The following is a 20,003-nucleotide window of genomic DNA, read 5'->3' as shown; positions in this document are numbered from 1 at the left end:
TTAACGGGGGTGATGACAGGCCTAATTCGACTTTTGAATCCGATTGACCAGACACCATCCTAACTTGGATTTTTTAAGTTAGGTTAATTTTTTCTTAAGTTAGATTAAAATATGTTTTTTTTTCCGATAAAATATCACAAGTTCATTTAGGATAAATTTTTTTGTTTGTTTTTTATCTTTGTAAGATTAAAATGTGTGATTTTTTGTCTATATCTATAAAAATTTTTATATTTGTAGTATATAATCTTTTCTCTTTATAAAATTACATATAATATATTTTTTAAGGACAATTTTACTTATCATAATAATAGTAATTGGATAAAAAAGATAAAAACTTTATTTTTCTCAAAGTAAATTATGTTTTTGGTTCTAAAACTTTTCAAGATTTTAATCCTTCCTGTTTTCAAACTTTTTTTTCGTCTAGTATTTTACTTATTTTCATTCAAATTTATCGATAACTACTTGCTGTGATATTAATATTTTATTTTCTTAATATGATTTTTGAAAAAGCAAAGGAAAAAGAAAGAAAAGTTGAGAAACGTAAGAGGTCCTTACATAGCATTGCCAGCCATGAGTGAGAGAGAGAGACAGAGGAGATAATAAGAATTTGGACATTCCATTTTGACCATTGTTCACAACAAATCAAGCATCCACCGTGACCCAACTCTTTTCTCTTTCCTTAACGTACATACATTTTCTTTTCTTTTCTTTTACATTTATTTATAAATTTATATTTTCTAGTTGTTAACTAATTTAATTGATTAGCCCAATCGGAGCGTCCCCTTCTCCGGCGATTCTATGTTCTCTTTCTAGGGTTTTCTTTCTCCGATCGCCGCTCCACAGAGATGTCGCGCCAGACGACGTCGTCTGCTTTCACTAAATCGAAGACCCTCGACAATAAATATGTACGCCATTTTCCTCTTCACTCTCCTCCTTCGATCTCAATGTTTTCTCGTAATGCTGCTGTGAATGTATTGGATATTCAAAAAAATAAAATTAAGAGTCATAATTCGAATTCTGTATGATATTTACGTTTACGGCGGATACTATATAGAACTAAAGGAGACTCCCGTTTCAGTTACATTCAATTCAACGATTGACCAAAAGAGAATTCAAAAAATAACATTTAGATCACCCAAATTCCAATATTTCTATGAAATAATAGTTAAATCTAACGAATTTATCTGTTTTTTCAACTCCGTGTTATTGCTCTGAGACTCTTGAATATAGCACTGAAGATCAATTAGTGGAAGCTTTTTAGCTTTAGGTTCGTGTTGTTGTGAATCAATGAAGTTAAAGGAGCTTGGGTGATTGTTTTGCTTTATGCTTAGTGTGAAAAGATGTGTAAGTATACTATGAAATGACCTTAGTGTAGGGAAGGCTACTACTATAGTTGTTGAAATCGGAGATTGAGATTACTGTGGATATTATTAACATTAGTAATTTTGCAAGGTGATGGTTTGGTAGTTGGTAGTTGCACTGGGTTGGGCTGGAGGGAGTGTTAGGGTGCAGGGGTAATGTTGAACTGTGTGTGATGCATTGAAATGAAAATAGTGGCGGGGTTGCGAAAATGAGGTCGAAGGAATGCTTAGATGTTGGTTTTGAAGGTAATTTTGACATGACCCAGAGGTAGGGATGCTGAATTGGATGGTTTTAGTTGCTTAATGTTTTCTGATCTAGAGATTGGACCGAATGATTTTAATTTTTTATTTATAGTTGAATTTCATTTGCAAATATTTGGCGTTTCTGTGTTGTTTTTATTCTTTAAATTGTATATGGAATTGGATCACTGAATAGCTTGATTTTTTAATGGCTGATTGCTTTGTTTGTATGTGAGATTTGGAGCAGATGCTGGGAGATGAGATTGGAAAAGGAGCTTATGGTCGAGTTTACAAAGGTTTGGACCTGGAGAATGGAGATTTTGTTGCCATTAAACAAGTTTCTTTGGAGAATATTGCTCAGGAGGATCTCAACATTATCATGGTATATAATGTGTAACATTTTTTTTTTCAGTTTTAACTTTTATGTTTGCTATTCTATAAATGGGAAAGCTTAGAGACTTAGGTACTGGGTGTGAATATGGGTGTGGGATACGGTATTTTAAATTTAAAACAAATCTTAAGTACAGGTATGACAGAGTGTGTGTGTAAAATTTTTACGCATTAAGCATTGGCAATGGGCAATGGCAAATCTAATAGCAAAAGGCATGTGTGTATATATAAACCTAATAGCATTCATAGAGAACGTTGCTGGTCTGCTCTGAAAGAGGATAATACCTGGCTGTTGCTGGTCTAGTAGTCTGTGACACAAGGATGCTGAGGAGCAAACACAAGTGGCCTGGTGCAGATCGGAAACAGACCACCAGAGTAGACAAGGAGACACTGTCCCTGATGCAAATGCTGTTGCAGCTGCAGATAGAGAGGAGAATGCAAGTTTCACTACCTCATCGTTGGCAGCCACAATTGTTTTCCTTTCAAAGAGGATATGGGGAAGTAAACTGAAGAAGGCACAGATGAATTACAGAACGAGATGTAGGAAGAAGGAGACAAGTGATGACCCAAGGCAAAAGAAGCCCTAGGATGCTGCAAAATAATGTTTAATCGAAGCTGCACTTAGCTGTACTTGAGCCATACCCAAACTTGACACAAATTTTTAATTATCAAGTATGTACCGATACATACCCAGTGCGGTCCTCTACCTGGTGCAAGTATGCCTCCATTTTTGGAGTACCCATGCTTCAAAGCTGATGTCCTGATAGCCCCTTTAGGATGAAGTTGATTTTGGTCTAGTTGAAAATGAGAGTGATAATCCAGGGTTTCCAGTGTTGGGGTGGTAGGTTGAGAGATTACCTTCTCTTCAACTTGCTCTTATTTTGAAAAAAAATGTGTGGCTGTAGGAATTAAAATGTGATTACTAGGACGTTTCACGCCCAACTTTTTAGTTCTTGGAATTGAATTTTATTAATGTGTTTTAACTGTCTGACTATGCTAGTTACTGAAGGACAATTTTTTTTAGTTAGGATTTTCTGTGGAAATTAGGGTTATTTTATTGAGTAAGAATAAGGTTTTACTTGGGATTTTGGGGATTATTACTTTTGTATGTTATTCTAACCACCCACCATCTTAGCTTTAGCATTTGAAAGGATATTGTTGCTTAGTGGTTGCTCAATGGGGGCTGCAAATAGCCTTTCTTGTACTCTATTCTTTTAGTGTTTTGATGAGATGTATTTGGAGTTTTGCCCACATCATAATTGCACAGAGTTCCAAGGAATATTGGCTAGTTGGTCTTTTTATGGACTGTAGTACTCATGTTGTTTCTTCAGTTTCTAGGCCATTGTCAATATAAATTCCATATTAGCTTTATTTTTAACATTATTATTGTTATTGTTGTTGTTGTTATTATTATTATATCCTTGCTAAAAGAAGAAATTCATTAAGCTGAAAAAAAAATACTAGGAATGATTCTCCTTAACAAATACAGGAGATATTTAATTATAGAGAAAAAGCATCAATAAAGCAAAGCTGTTCAGTCCCTCTGCATCTTTGTTAAGGAAATGCTTTAAAAATAGAAGCCATTTGCCTAATCATATCACAAATTCCTGTACAATTTGGAGGGTAGGGACTAGGGATGTTCAGTATCAATTTTTGTAAAACTGTTCATTGCATGGATAAGCTAATACCTGTGGACGTCTATGATCTGAGCTGCCCACCTAAACCAGCAGCTATGGATAAAATGTTTAGTCATACATATATTATTCTGTAACCTGATACACCAGATAGTAGCATACATTGTATGCCACTATAAAAAAATTTCCTCTTCAATTCTGCCAAAATCACTAAAGCTAGGCAACAAAAAATAGTGCACAGTCATCATTTGGTTCATGGGTCATTCTACTTATATGACTGACCTTCTCTTAGACCACTTTTTTGTGTGTAACATTTTCTAGCACACTTGAATTACCAACATTTGTTTGCAGCTAATAAAATAACTACAAAGTCAATACCAGTTTTTGTCTAACTCTTGATGTCTTTATATTGTTGCTTTAATTATTGATATTTCATTATCTCCATTTACTAATTTGGGTGCTTCTTTGCCTGTGATTATACTGTCATTTGATGGATGCCTCGATGTTTTCAGCAAGAGATTGATTTGTTGAAGGTACTTCTATTCCTCAATGTTGGAATTGCATTTTGTATTACATTATCAATTGAATTTTTATTTTGATCAATAGCTGTCATGGTATTATCTGCTTCATTTCTTCCAAGTATATATTGTGCATGTAAGCTTTAGGCAATGATATTAACTACATGCTACAGCTGTTCTTGCATTAAATATACCCGTAAACTAATAAGACTTGGAATGGACCCAATGGAACATGGTCTCCTTGCCTGAGCTGGGAAAATATTGATAATATGTTTGATTTCATCTCTTATACATGCTCAAGACATGTTCTTGAACATGAATAAAGGCAAAAACTTTGTGAAAACCTTGTTTGGGGAATCACAAAGTTCTCCAACAGGCAAAGTTGGAGAATGGGAAACCATAGATAACAGAGGCAAAGTTGGATTTTTGCACCTGTATAGATTGTAGTGGCCATGATGGCTTTGATAGCAGGCTGAGAGGACTTCAACATGACCTTAGGTGGAGGTGGCACAACATGATTGACTACTATGCTAAATTTCTATGTTTGCTGATGCTGTAATAATGAATAATTTATTGGCCTAATCTTTGGGTGCTGAGCACATGTGGAATTTGTTTAGTGATATTATATGATGCCATGTTTCTGAAATTATTATTATTTTGCAGAATTTGAACCACAAAAACATTGTAAAGTATCTTGGATCTTCAAAGACAAAAAGTCACCTGCACATAGTTCTTGAGTAAGTGGGCTCTACTCTTTCACAGCATAAGGAAATTTAATCATAGCATCATTTGAAGGGTATTTAGTTTCATGTTTTTTTGCAATATCACAGGTATGTGGAGAATGGCTCACTTGCAAATATTATCAAGCCAAATAAATTTGGACCTTTTCCAGAATCATTGGTGGCAGTATATATTGCCCAGGTTTGTGGGTGTAAGACTATTCATTGAGGTTTTTCCAGGATTTGATTTTTTTATATTTTATTTTATACTAAATGTATTATATTATGAGATAGGTGTTGGAAGGTTTGGTTTATCTACACGAACAGGGTGTTATCCATCGGGATATTAAGGGTGCAAACATATTGACAACTAAAGAGGCAAGTCTTCTATTTTTTTGTTCTCATTATATAATAGGGCTTTGTGTTTTGGCAATTATTCTTGTTGTGTATATGCACAATGATTTCATCACTATGCTATCAAGCAATCTGTATGCCGAGGAATTTTCTTATGATTTTTTTTTTTGAACGGCCAAAGATAATATTATATATATGATAAGAATAGTACCAGAAGTACTACAAGGAAACAAAGGAGATAGTATCTCCTAAAACACAAGAACATAACCAGCAAATAACAATGCCCTACCCTACAAATCACACACTAGGTAAAAGACAAAGACATAGTTGAGGACCATTGGTGAAAAGGAACATTGAAGTCCTTTTCCCACCCCCTCAGCCATGACCAAGTGAGAAAGATTGCATTATCCACCAATTTTCTTATGATATAATCTTTCCTTTTATTTTGGACTTAATTAATTGTATCTGGATGTATTGTCATTAGTAATTAGTAATAAAAAAATAACTGCTGCCATGTTGATCACCTAAGTAATTTTTTAGAGTAATTATATTTTGCATCATCATTTGTTTTTCTGCTTCATGATCTACCACATTGTTTTGTCTCCGTTTTTCTCTCCCTTTGTTTTGTCTTTGTTGAGGATTCTTTTGTATCCCACCACCTTTTTGAGATTTAGCTTCTCTAAAGTGAGGAATTATAGCCATTGATTGAATAATTAGTGATTGAGGTTGAATCAACTCCATAGTTTGTTATACATGTGCATGCATTAATCACAATCTCAATTGTTTATTTTTCATTCAATAGCTATAACTTCTCTTTTGTTCCCTCCAAAGTGAATTCTTCACTTTAGATGAGCCAAGTACAACCTTTTGAACTTCCATCTCTAATAAAATTTCTTCTTTTATAACAATCCCCCCCCCCCCCCCAAGGTCTGCTTTATATTTTGTATTACAGTATCACACCATGGGTTTCCTTTAACATCGCTCTTGATCTTGTCATATTTTTTTTAATGTTCTAGTTGGTTATATTGCTTTGTTTTTTCTTGGTTTAAATCTAGAAAATTTGCTTTTTTTTTTCTTACTAAATACTAATTACATTTTAACTTCTGCTTTCAGGGTCTTGTCAAACTTGCTGATTTTGGCGTTGCTACAAAATTAACAGAGGCTGATGTTAACACTCATTCAGTTGTTGGAACACCTTACTGGATGGCCCCAGAGGTATTAATTGTGTGATGTTCTTTTGCTAAATCATTTGCTTAGAACTTTTAATAGGTTCCTTGTTCAAATTGTGTTCTAACACCTGAATATAAAGAGTTTGGATTACTTTGTTGTATTTTTGAGCCACTTTCGTTTGCTATTTACTTTGTGTATTTTCTAGGAGGACCATTTCTCCCAGATCTACTGTCCCTTCCATCATTCTTATAATGTATTTTATTTTAACAAGAAAAATAGTTTATTTGTTGAGCTGAGAACTTTGCTGGCACTTTAGCGAACCTAATAAAGTTGATTGGGAATTAAAGTGACTTTGGTGGGAATCCATGAGATGGAACCAGATGGTTGGCCCCATTACACCTTCTCCAGCATCACATTTTGCCCAATTTTGTGAGGGTTTTGTTGCAGGGCAAAACCAATCTCATCGATATGGATGGTGGGTAGCATTGACTAGCTCCATATGGCAGCATAGGAACCAATTGGTATTCGAGGGCAATCACTTTCAACCTTCTAAAGTGATGGACGATGCTTTATTCCTCAAATGGTCATGGTTAAAGACCAGAGAGAAAAACTTTAGTATTTCTTTCAATCAATGGTCTTCTAACCTTGTGGAATATTTTAGTTAATATGGGCTGGGTATATTTATCCTATGTAATGGGATTAATGTTGGGTATTTGTTTATGTTGGAAGGCAACACACTAAGTGTCTTGTATTCATGTATACTTCACCAGTACCCCTGGTACTGCTATGATTCATATTAATAATATATATATTTTTTGCCTTCCAAAAAAAAGGGTGCTCACTGATAATTTTGGTTTAATTTTTCAGGTTATAGAAATGGCTGGGGTTTGTGCAGCTTCTGACATTTGGAGTGTTGGCTGTACGGTTATTGAACTTCTTACATGTGTACCTCCTTATTATGATTTGCAGCCTATGCCAGCTCTTTTCCGTATTGTCCAGGTTTGCTTATGTGCTATCATTTATTGTTTTTTCAATATATGAAGTTTCCTTGGACCTAAGTTTCTGTTGGTTGCAATAAAATATTTATTTTCCTTATTATTACTTTATTAGCCTTTGATAAGATAATTTACTTGATCCAAAATTGTTAGATCAAGATAAGATTACTTCAATTTTTAGATAGCATCTTACTTGAATATATATATATATATATATATATATATATATATATATATATATGCTGTAAATCATTCACAGAATAATACAGATTTAACAGTTTCTTATAGCATTTTGTTAGATGATAGCATTTGCATGTGATTGTATGACAAATTAGTTCATAATTGGTGCATTTTATGTTCTCCTGTGTTCTTGATATGCTCAACTACACAAGTATGATTTGATTTATAACTCTTGAGTTTTCTCTCAGGATGAGCATCCGCCAATTCCAGATAGCCTTTCACCTGATATTACTGATTTTTTGCTTCAATGCTTTAAGAAGGTAAACTGGATCTTAACTATTGGTTGAAATATGTTTCTTATGTATATGTTGTTTTAACTTGGATGCTATTGTGATTATGTCTCACTTTTCTTTGTGCATTCGTTCCTTCTTTCTTGCTCCCTGTTCCTGTCTGTACCCACCTCCTAACACAAGTGAATTATTGCTGTCTATTTTACGATTCTTTCACTATATTGGTCTCCATATAGGACAAAAAAAAGTTGAGAGATGATATGTTATCGTTTAGTATTTTGTAGCATATAGTTTGTATTATTCATTGATTATAAAATGGTTAAGGACAGAACTGCCAATACAATATGGATCTATCCAACTGGAAACATGGTTTATTAGGCATAGCAAATTACAAAAACATCTCAGCCTTGTCCCACTAAATGGGGTTGATTACATGAATTATACATGGTTAGACAGTAGCATAGGTAATGTGTTTTATAATGTCTTATAAATGGAGATCATCTTTTTAGAATATATATTTTTAGCTTGATAAATGCTACTCCCTCCATTCCTTTTTATCTATCTTTTAAGGTTGTTTTGTAGAAACCAAGAAATACAATAAATTTTCTTGAGTATGATAAAATAGTTGTTGGGTTTTCTATTTTACCCCTTTTTCTTTCCACTCCGCAATGAATGCACATATAAATTAATTAAAGATTAGGTGACAAATAAGGGTACAATTGATAAAGGAGTAATTAATGTGATCTTGAACTTTGCAAATGACAAATAAATAGAAACAAATTTTCCAAAAATCCGACAATTAAAAAGGAACGGAGGTAGTACTACATTATCTGTTTGTATATTTGTTCTCAGGATTGGAGTGATGATATAATTGTTGTCTATGTAGTTTTATATCTCTACCATTGTAGGACAGGCAAGATGGATACTTGTGTTGATCCAGACTTGTATTTCTATCAAATGAAACTAGCAACTAAAACTTGTTTTATATGTCCATTTTGTTGCACGTCAGGATGCTAGACAAAGGCCTGATGCTAAAACTCTGTTGTCTCACCCCTGGATTCAAAACTGTAGACGTGTCCTGCAGTCTTCTCTTCGCCATAGTGGAACACTAAGGTAGATTGCATAAGATTTTATTTCCTTCTTCACCTTGCAGGACACTGACGAGGAGATCTGTGTATCATCCTTTTAAGCAATAATTATTATTATTGTTATTGTTGTGTGTGTGTGTGTGTGTGCTTATAGAAATCATAATAACTAATAAGGGAAGGAACCTATGCTTTTTTGTTTCTCTTTTTATTGTTGGCTTGGATAATGACAATTAGAATTTACCTCCTTATTCATCTGGTGTTTTTATGGGCAATCCTCCTTCCTTGATTTTTTATAGGGGTTTTTTTTTGGTTGTCTGAATTGTGTTCAAGTGTCATTTATTTTTAGCTCTATAATTGTTAGTTTTTTGTTTGAACAAAGAGTGCTACTACCTCTTGCAGAAATATTGAGGAAGATGATTCTGCAGATGCAGAAGTTTCTGGTGGCTATCATAAGAGTGCTTATGAAAACTCTTCTGTGGAGAAAGAGGTTAGTGTTGGTGGGAAGCTGCCAGAATATACTATTATATCTTTTCTACTTAAGTTAATAATTTTATGAATTGAAACTGATAACCATGAATGATAAATCTACATAGTGGGAGCAATTAGATTATATTCTTATCATGGTCTTAACTTTAGTTTGTATTTTGTAGGACTCTGCAAAAGAGCATACAACTATGGCTGCTGATGGCAGCAAAGCTCATGAAGACAATGCTGCAGATTCTAATTTTTCCAATGAACAAACAGAGAAAGCAGATGATGCTCCATCGGATCAGGTTCTTACTTTAGCCATTCATGAGAAGTCATTTCTACAAGCTGGTTCTAGCAAACTCACTTCTAACAGAGAAGTGGTTAATTCCGAGTCTACTGGCAATCATGAAATTTCTAATGCTAAAGACCTTCATGAAGTTGTGATGAATGGAGAAGGTGGATCTCCACAATCAAGAGGAATGGCTAGCAAGGTTGGAGGGAAAGACAGTTCTGTAAACAATGGCAACAAATCATTTGCTTTTGGGCCAAGAGGTCAAGATAATGGTCCCCTTAAGGTATTTCATATTATTATTGGTTGTTTGAAACATTTTTGGAGCAATTACTTGGTTGCTATTTTTTTTATCGTAGATTTCATGTATTATATGGGAGGCAACCCTCACCCTATGAGCTAGCTTTTGGGGTTGAGTTAGGCCCAAACCCATATTCTAAGAGACAGACTTCCATTTCTGTTTTGTACTTTTGTTACATTTGAAAATTTGGGTTTGGAGTTATATGTGAGCAGGGTGCCACATAAATTAGAAAATCATTAAGTGCTATTGAACAGTATTTATAAGAGTTCTCAGTACATGAGAAGAGGTCTAGTCAGCTAAGGTTTCTTAAAGCTTCCCTGTTTTGCTTTTAACAGTTGATGCTATAATTCATCAAGAGAATATGCCTTTTCTTTTTATTTTAAAGATGAAATCTCATACAATTGTCTAATTTCCATCAGAAGGCAATGAAGATGCCAATCACTGTGGAAGGAAATGAGCTGAGTAGATTTAGTGACCCGCCAGGAGATGCCTACTTGGATGATTTATTTCATCCATTGGATAAACAACCTGGGGAGGTTGTAGCAGAGGCGTCCACTTCTACATCCACTTCACATATGACTAAAGGTAATGCATCTGCAATTGATGGTGTGAAAAATGACTTGGCTAAAGAGTTGAGAGCTACAATTGCTCGAAAGCAATGGGAGAAGGAAAGTGAAATTGGACAGGCAAACAATGGCGGGAATCTTTTGCACCGAGTGATGATAGGCGTTCTAAAAGATGATGTGATTGATATAGATGGTTTGGTAGGTTGATCAGTTTGGATATTTAAGCCTTTTCTATTAAAATCCTGTGCCGCTATTCTTTTGACTCTTTATTGTCTCTCTTTTATCAGGTCTTCGACGAAAAACTTCCTGGAGAGAACCTTTTTCCTTTGCAGGTACCAAGGGTTTTTCTTTCCTCTGTATAACTTATTCCTCCCTCGCATAATGTGGTTTGTTCTATTCATTTTTTTGCCATCTCATATTTTTCTCTTGGTTTGCATGTTAGGATTGGGATGTTATTTTGTGTTGTGGTAGATTGTTGTTTGACATTAGCATAACTTTGTAGAATGTAAGGTAGAAAACATTCATTCTTCAAAATTGGCTCATGTTTGTAAACCTGGTATATTACATCTTTTGTATTGAAGTAATTTCTTGCATATACTCTTTGTTTTCCCTCTTCATTTCATATGAATTTCTGCTGTGCATAAACCATAAGTTTGATTTTCTACAGGGTCATTTTGTGAAACATAGTTACATTGACCATATATTTGGTGTATATCACCTACAAATATGGCTTCCATGATCCTATGGGTGGAAGAGGGCAGGGAAGACAATGGACTGGGGAGAGGGTGGGAAAATGAATTAAACTCAAATATTTGCACCAATTCTTTGATGTGCAGTGCATGCAGTTGATGTCCATTATTTTAATTCTTGTCATTAATCACTAGCTGATTTGCCTCTCAAGTAATTGTTCTTGAGCATTTCTCATTCAGGCTTCATAATGTTCTTTTCTCCACTAGTGTAATTTTCCTTGTGCGTGTTTGTGGTTTAGTGGGTTATGCATAATTCTGTGAAATAACTCAAGTTGCTTTTTTTGCCAGCCAAAATTTCATTTTGGCATCTTCTGTCAACTCCCAAATTCAAACAATTGAACTCCATAATTTATTTTATCATGATGCTTTGAAAATGTTCTTTAAAAAAAAATGTTCTAGTACATTGCCATTATGATTTCAAAAATGTTCTAACTTCTAAGAGCCACCGGTTTCTTCGATGTGTAACTTTTGTTGGATTTTATGGTGACATTATATCTGTTACCCTTCATTTTAGCCTCAGATGTTTAACAACCATCCTCTGCTTGTGAAAGTTGCTTCCCTGCTGATTTTTTTTATCTGCAAATGTCAGTTGTTAGTTTTTGTTAGTGAGAGGGATTCAAATCCACGACCTCTCCCATCCCCCTTCTCTCTTCAACCACCAAGCCAACCTTATAACTCCTCCCTGCTGAAAGTTTTTTGAAATTGGTTTACCGATGATTTGTATGTTTTGCATTTGTGATGTATTTACCACAATGTTGTAGGCTGTTGAGTTCAGCAAACTAGTGGGTTCATTAAAACCAGAGGAATCAGAAGACATGATTGTTTCTGCATGTCAGAAACTTATTGGTATATTTCACCAACGTCCAGAGCAGAAGATTGTTTTTGTTACCCAGCATGGCTTACTTCCTCTGACAGATTTGCTAGAAGTTCCTAAAACACGTGTATGTTGTTCTTCTTGGTACTTCATTTGATTTTTCATTACTGATAGGCATACTGATCATTTAGTAGCTTGGAAGAAGACATTTTAATTTAAATATAATTGTTATTTCAGATCATATGTTCTGTGCTCCAGCTTATAAATCAAATAGTTAAGGACAACACTGATTTTCAAGAAAATGCATGTCTTGTTGGATTGGTAAGTACTATGTATCTTTCATGCTCCTCTAATTTCCCTTTCTTTCCCTGATTAATTGGGTTGAATTCTATATTAAAATTTGTTTAATTGATGTTGGGAAGGCTCATTCAGTTAATTGTTGGTCTCACTGAGTACTATTACTAGAGAAATGCTAGGAACACACTTTTTTGAACACACTCTCTCTTATTGGTTGCAATTTGTTGAAAATGACAATTTTTTGGGTCTTCCATCATATTTAATGATTCTCTCACTAATTTTGTAGGTCCCACTGATTTTGTAGTTTTCAATAAATTTTAACTAATTAAAGAGTGTGTTTGAAGGAGTGTGTTACAGAGTGTTTCTAGCACTCCTCTTACTAACTAACATACCCCAGTGCCACAAAACGTCTGGGTTTGTGTTTGTTGAGAGGAGGCCAAGCCACGAGCATGACCAATTGACCACCCAACGCAAGGTAGGATGTGGTGTTGTTCAACACCCCAAGCCAACCATTGGTAGATAAAATTGTGGTACAATTCAATGCTGGTTCCACTGAGTATTATTACTTTTTTAAAACAATGAAGAATTTCACAAATATGCTAAAATCATAGTTTAGTGGATAAGAAATCAGCCAATTATGGGGGAAGCAATTTTGCTATTGCACTGTTGGATTAAAGGATTATTTAATATATTGTAGGATATTGAAACATTTGTCAGCACGGTGAACATGAGAAGAGAGATTGTTTTTGACAAGTTTGCACACAGAACAACTAAAGGAGTGAGAAGAAATATCTTTTAATTAAATGAGGCCAAACATTACAGTTTGGATGACCCAAGTTTTTATGCCATTTGGAATTTAGTAACAAAACACTGAAACATGAGCACCTTATTTGTATTGTTGAGCATTCTCAAACATCTTTGTTTGGATATATATAATGAAAAATTTAATGGCAGATTCCTGCAGTCACAAGCTTTGCAGTACCTGATCGTCCTCGAGAGATTCGGATGGAAGCAGCTTATTTTTTACAGCAGCTTTGTCAGTCAAGGTCTGGAATGTATCTTATTTGTTATTGTTATTTTTACCTGGATTCTGTATTTTGAAAATAAAGCATAGAATTGATTGTTATTACTTGATGCAGTTCTTTGACATTACAAATGTTTATAGCTTGCCGCGGAATACCTGTTTTAGTGGGATTTCTTGAAGCTGATTATGCCAAGTACAGGTTAGTTGTTGTTTGTGAATTGTGCTTAATACAGAAGTACTAACATTTTCACTAGATAGTTTGCAATGCAATGCCAATATTTGAACTTCTCTGGCCCTGTTCTACCTAAAAATTTCAGAACATTATAAACATGTGCTTTCACCCTGCTTGAGGCCTGAGGGCCTTTGTGTGAGGGTCTTTCTTACATGTAAAATCCATTCCCTGGCTTGTGCACCTAACAGCATAAGCCTTTTGGGTTCATCTGGTTCTTTCTTTTAATTCACTAAGCTGCAGATTCTGATTTGATGTCTTGGGTTTTTCATAGATCTTTTAAATAATATTTGCATCTCTATGATGGATTCCTTACTGTTAAGATGCCCCACATTCGCTAGGAATATGGCCATAATACTTCTTATATGACACAGAACCCTCTGCCCTTGAGTTATTTGGAAGTGAGTGAGGCCTGGAATGAATTCTAATACTGTGTATTGTGGTTCCTTTTGATATGAGTAAAAAGAATTTGTTTTAAAATTTGCTCCTTCTACCCTGTATGTACTTATGCTTCTACTTGTGTTCTCAAAATTTGTACAACAAAAGCTGACTACGAACCTCTGTCACAGGGAGATGGTTCATCTGGCTATTGATGGCATGTGGCAGGTATTTAAGCTTCAGCAGTCAACGCCTAGAAATGATTTTTGCCGGATAGCTGCTAAGAATGGAATACTTCTCAGGCTTATAAATACTCTTTATAGCTTAAATGAGTCAACTCGATTAGCTTCTAGCTCTGCTGGGGGTGGATTTTCAGTTGACGGTTCAGCTCAACGCCCACGATCTGGTATCTTGGATCCCAATCATCCTTATATCAATCAGAATGAGACAATGCTATCTTCAGTAGATCAGCAAGATCCCCCTAAAGTGAGACGTGCAGTACCTGATCATCACTTAGAACCTTCATCATCCAATCCCCGAAGATCAGATGCTAACTACCCTGTGGATGTTGATAGACCCCAATCAAGCAATGCAACAGCTGATGAGAAGAGTTTGAACCAAGCATCCAGAGAATCTTCAGCAGGTGCATTGAAAGAGCGAGAGAATATGGATCGTTGGAAAACTGATCCTTCTCAGCCACGTATTTCTAATAACAGGACATCAACTGATAGGCCACCAAAATCTACAGAACCATCATCAAATGGGTTATCAGTAACAGGAACTATGCACCAAGAGCAAGTTAGGCCTCTTCTTAGCTTGTTGGATAAAGAGCCCCCATCTGGACGCTTTTCTGGACAGCTTGAGTATATGCGTCAGTTTTCAGGATTAGAAAGACATGAAAGTGTACTCCCTTTGTTACATGCCACTGAAAAGAAAACAAATGGTGAACTAGACTTTTTAATGGCAGAATTTGCAGGTAATACATATTAACACACAAATAACAGAAATTTACATACTATAAACAATCATTAAAATTTAATTTAAACTTTTTATAATTGTTTTTATTTTTGTTATAGAAATTATGTTTCTTTTCAAATCTCTTAAAACCTGCCATCAGAAGATTCTTCAACCTTGCTGGGCATACTCATTCTCGTAATAGTTTATTTCTTCTTGTCTTATAAGCTAAGATGCGTTGGATTCCAAACTTATAGTGAAAGTGTTCAACAAGTTTGAATGCTTTGTTGCTTTTAGTTTTTCATAATTTTATTAATTGGACTAATTATATATTAGAATCTGGTACTTGAATATTTTCTCACAGGTAAGTTATTGTCAACTGTGAGGGTTCAGGTTATATATATTTAAAAGTTTTTTCATTCTTAGTTTCTAACTGCATGTTGAGTTCTAGTTCTTCCCTATATTATTCCTACAAATATTCTATAGTCAACATGGCTTCAAAGCAAAGCTGATTATAAAATCCCTGTTTTGTTCTGTTATTTTTATAACATTAACTTTTTTTCTATCTTTGTTTGGTTTGGTTGTCATTTGTGTTTCTTTATGAATGGCACAGTATTTGTGGTTGTGCAGATGTTTCTCAACGTGGAAGGGAAAATGGAAATCTTGACTCTAGTGCTAGAGTTTCTCATAAAGTCACTCCCAAGAAATTAGGAACTTTGGGTTCCAGTGAAGGAGCTGCTTCCACATCTGGGATTGCATCACAGACAGCTTCAGGTGTACTCTCTGGTTCAGGTGTTCTAAATGCTAGACCAGGTAGTGCTACTTCGTCTGGACTACTTTCCCACATGGTTTCATCGCTGAATGCAGAAGTTGCCAGAGAGTATCTGGAGAAAGTGGCAGATCTTCTTCTTGAGTTTGCACAGGCAGACACCACAGTGAAATCTTATATGTGTAGCCAAAGCTTGCTCAGTCGTCTTTTCCAGATGTTTAATAGGGTGGAGCCTCCTATTTTGTTGAAGGTGTGACAACATCTTTTGATAGTTTAGCTTATATCCTACTACTTTGGTTTCTGACCATTTATGTATTGGTATATATTCTAGATACTGAGGTGTATTAATCATCTGTCAACTGATCCAAATTGCTTAGAAAATCTTCAGCGTGCTGAAGCAATAAAATACTTGATACCAAATCTTGAACTGAAAGAAGGATCTCTTGTATCAGAGATACATCACGAGGTGTGTCTTGCTGGCCTTACTGTTATCAAAATTGAGTTATATAAAGAATACTTATATTTTTCATAATATTTTGCACCATGCTTTCTCAACTTTTGTTTGCATTAAGTTCAAATAAATTTAGCACTGGTCTTGTAGTAACTACAATGTTCTTTTACTATGAAGCATGAACAAAAAAAAAGTTGGTGTAGAAAGTACTGAGTCTAGCATGTTATGTAGTTACCTTATTATTAAATATATTGTGGGATTTTGGACAAACTTTTTCAATTTCATTTCACTGTTGCTTTTGATTTTCTAGATTTGTGTAATTGTCTGTAATTTTTGTTGTCCTTTCTTTGTCTTGCTTCGTCAGCCTTCTAAACCTGGCTTGAGTCTCATCTTAAATTTCATTTTCTATAGGTCTTGAACGCACTATTCAATTTATGCAAGATAAATAAGAGGAGACAAGAACAAGCAGCTGAAAATGGAATCATTCCCCATTTGATGCTATTCATCACATCAAATTCTCCCTTGAAACAGTATGCATTGCCTCTGCTATGTGACATGGCTCATGCATCTCGCAATTCAAGGGAGCAATTAAGGGCCCATGGCGGTTTGGATGTCTATTTGAACCTTCTTGAGGATGAGCTTTGGTCTGTGACAGCACTAGACTCTATTGCTGTTTGTTTAGCCCACGACAATGATAATAGGAAGGTTGAACAAGCACTGCTGAAAAAGGATGCAGTTCAGAAGCTTGTGAAGTTCTTCCAAGGCTGTCCAGAGCAGCATTTTGTACACATATTGGAGCCTTTCTTGAAAATCATCACGTATAGGATTCTAATTCCTTTCTCTTAATTTTTCCCATTTTTTAAGTATTTGGTTCTGTTTCCTTGAATGCTTTAACTATTTGATAAATTAGTCTTGCATGGATAGGACATAAACAAAGTGTTACTGCACCAAAGTCCCTTTTCCTCTTGTGAAGTGGAATAGTTGTAGGATGAACAAGTATTTCACCTATATTAGATGGATGGCAGAGAAAGAACTAGGGATTCTGCCAAAGTAGGCTCTGGGTTATATGCAGGGCCTGATATATTAGAAGCTAGATGAATTCTATACTTTGTAGCATGTAATTATATATGGGAAAAATGAGATATAATAGGACATTGGGAATGCTGCTTAGCTTCTTATCTTTCCTTTCATTGTTCCTCCCTTTTAGGCCATATAGTTAGATGGGAATTATAAGATAAAAGCATAATTGGTTCAAGGTCTGTGCCCCAGACATTCTATCAGATCGGCTGAATGGAAAGGCTGAGAGGCCAGAAAGTCCTAAGTAACTTGGTTACTGCCTTACTGGCCATCTTAAAGTGAAAATGAATTACTGTAATTATAGAGAGATGAAAGAGCAAAACCCTATAGGGTCACTTCTATAACTGGATAACCACCAATGAAAACCTTTACATTGGATAATTTGATGTTCTGATGATCCCTGCTTTATTGACTGCAACTTCGTTATTTATTATTGCTGCCATTACTGCACTAATAAGGAAAAGTTGAAATTTATGAATCAGAATTTTGGATACTGCCTTTGGATGCACAAGGAATAATGCTGATTTATTTTAGTTTACATTATAGAGTTCAATTGGCTTTAGTCTAGTCCAATGCCATTGTGCAACCAATGTAGCTGGCCTTACTTAGTGGAATAATACTTTTATTGTTATTGTTGTAGAGTTCCTCTGTCTAAGTGATGTTGAGGAGGGGTTAATTTCGGCTTGAGTTTTTTGTTTTTTCCTAGTCCACTTCCTCCTTTTTATAAAATATTCTTTTAAAGAAAGAGATTACAAGTGAGGAACATATCTTCCTAGGGAAAGAAAATTTTAGAAAACCAGATACGTTATAATGCCCTCTTGCCAGATATACCTGGACTTTTTTGTTATGTGATGTTTAGTGCTGCCTCAGTAATTAGAATATCATTTTGTACTTATATCCAAATGCTATTATTCTCAATTTCGTTTTGGCTGGAATTTTATTTAATTGGTGTCATCATATAATTATGCAGAAAATCTGCAAGGATCAATACCACATTGGCTGTTAATGGATTAACACCGCTGCTCATTGCAAGGCTAGATCATCAGGATGCTATAGCTCGTCTTAATTTACTCAGGCTAATAAAGGTACGGATGCATATATGATATTTGCTAATACTAGAAAATGAAAACTAAGATGAACAAACTGGCGTACAGGATTTTACCTGTGGAACTTCAAAAAATTTCTAAATATGATGTTCACACAAGTATGGCTTTACATACTTGAAAAAGTTTTAAATTTTTATTTCATCCAGAATTTCAGATAGTAATATAGTGATGCATACAATGATACAATAAGTATACTGGAGCTTCATTTGACAAATTGGTTTCTCTTCACATTCATTCAAATGTGAGAAAATGTCTCCTGTCTTTGAATTCTTGATATTTTTATCGTATAAAATTCAAAGGTGCAAATGTTTCATTTATAAATGTCGGGTAACAAAGGGCAAACACTTGTATCATTTGATCCTAATGGAAGATTTGTAGATAGAATAGTTAATCCTTCTCCAACATGTGGACATGTGGATAGTGTTAGAATTTGTTAGTCATGATTCATTATACACGTGGATAATTTCAAAGCACATTATCTCTAGTATTAATAATGTACTTAGTATAAATACTAAATACGTGGGCTGAGTAGACACAGTTTCATCCAAATCCTCTTATTAGATAGAATGGAACATTGTTGTCTCGATGTCATGTTGATGTGGCTCGGTATAAAGTATGTATGAATGCAACATGCAAGTTTGTGTTTGCCCCTACAGTGTAACTTTTTAAAATTGTTCTTGCAGGCCGTTTATGAGCATCACCCTCAGCCCAAGAAATTGATTGTGGAGAATGATCTACCTGAAAAACTTCAAAACTTGATAGGGGAACGGAGAGATGGACAAGTCTTGGTTAAACAGATGGCTACTTCATTACTTAAAGCACTACACATAAACACCGTTTTGTAAATTTAGATTTGAATGGTCATTTTCTTTTATGTATATTTATCGGTGTACATAACTTTGTCTTTTATTTGGTTTGCTTATTTTTATTTCCAGTTTGGTTGAGTGGGAAAAAAATAGCATAGGCTGGCGTATCTCGTTTTGATTCTTGGATAATATTTTAGCAGATGGCTAATTTTGACGGCTTCAATGGCCGAAATGTTTTTTTTTTGTCAACTATATATAGCTGTTTTAGTATGGATACGAGGTGAAAAATTCTTCATGTATTAGTTTAAAATCATCAATTTGTCAACTATATTTATCGGTGTCCATAGCTTTCCCCTTTATTTGTAAAATGATGTTAATGCATACAATTTCTCGTGTTTACGTATGAAGTAGCTTAATTTACATTTAAAAAAAATACTTATTTAAGTATTTTGAGAATGAAGCAGATGCAAAAGGTTTCGAAAAGGCATATTCATGTTAATTTAATTTTAAAGTAGATGCAACACGAATTGTTGAACAGTTATTTTATCAAATAGATTTATTTATTAAGTGGGTCTAGTTTGAGTAATGTTATTTTAAATTTTTTGTCTGTCTGATTTTTTTGATAAAAAAATAAATTTATTTTAAACAGATTAGAATATTAAAATTTGATTTTTAAGGATAAAAATATTTTAAACAAATTGGAATATTAAAATTTTAAGGATAAAATAATTTTTTTAGTTCTTTGATTTATTTTAGATTTAATTTAGTCTTTTAGTTTTTTTTCAA

The 20,003-nt window shown here is 34.5% G+C and overlaps 1 protein-coding gene across 4 annotated transcripts; it reads left to right on the top strand.

Annotated features, from left to right (window-relative positions):
* Positions 1–523: 523 nt before the first annotated feature.
* Positions 524–19,559, top strand: LOC100813256 (MAP3K epsilon protein kinase 1). Of its 4 annotated transcripts, none has more exons than XM_041006670.1 (25): positions 524–684; positions 766–905; positions 1,849–1,983; positions 4,138–4,158; positions 4,807–4,880; positions 4,974–5,064; positions 5,157–5,240; positions 6,330–6,431; positions 7,254–7,385; positions 7,810–7,881; positions 8,861–8,964; positions 9,339–9,426; positions 9,590–9,982; positions 10,420–10,761; positions 10,851–10,895; positions 12,074–12,253; positions 12,364–12,447; positions 13,378–13,469; positions 13,563–13,646; positions 14,246–15,030; positions 15,639–16,027; positions 16,109–16,243; positions 16,640–17,046; positions 18,276–18,390; positions 19,095–19,559. In XM_041006670.1, exons 2-25 carry the CDS (start codon positions 846–848, stop codon positions 19,254–19,256), a joined length of 4,176 nt encoding a protein of 1,391 aa, XP_040862604.1. In that variant the 5' UTR covers positions 524–684; positions 766–845; the 3' UTR covers positions 19,257–19,559. The 4 variants fall into 4 exon arrangements, with proteins under 4 accessions (XP_040862604.1, XP_006590808.1, XP_040862603.1 ...); XM_006590745.4 differs by having other exon boundaries at positions 10,417–10,761; XM_041006669.1 differs by having other exon boundaries at positions 551–684; positions 814–905; positions 10,417–10,761.
* Positions 19,560–20,003: the final 444 nt, after the last annotated feature.

This window comes from Glycine max, chromosome 11 (assembly GCF_000004515.6).
Source record: "Glycine max cultivar Williams 82 chromosome 11, Glycine_max_v4.0, whole genome shotgun sequence".
NCBI lineage: Eukaryota > Viridiplantae > Streptophyta > Magnoliopsida > Fabales > Fabaceae > Glycine > Glycine max.
Note: the sequence above shows the minus strand (reverse complement) of the source record. Positions and strands in the feature narration are given on the sequence as shown.

Excerpts from the sequence above, each read along its gene's own strand:
- LOC100813256 (XM_006590745.4), top strand. The coding sequence starts at position 846 with ATGTCGCGCCAGACGACGTCGTCTGCTTTCACTAAATCGAAGACCCTC. Across the intron at positions 9,427-9,589 it reads ACTCTTCTGTGGAGAAAGAG|GACTCTGCAAAAGAGCATAC; the intron begins GTTAGTGTTGGT and ends TGTATTTTGTAG. Across the intron at positions 10,896-12,073 it reads AGAACCTTTTTCCTTTGCAG|GCTGTTGAGTTCAGCAAACT; the intron begins GTACCAAGGGTT and ends ACAATGTTGTAG.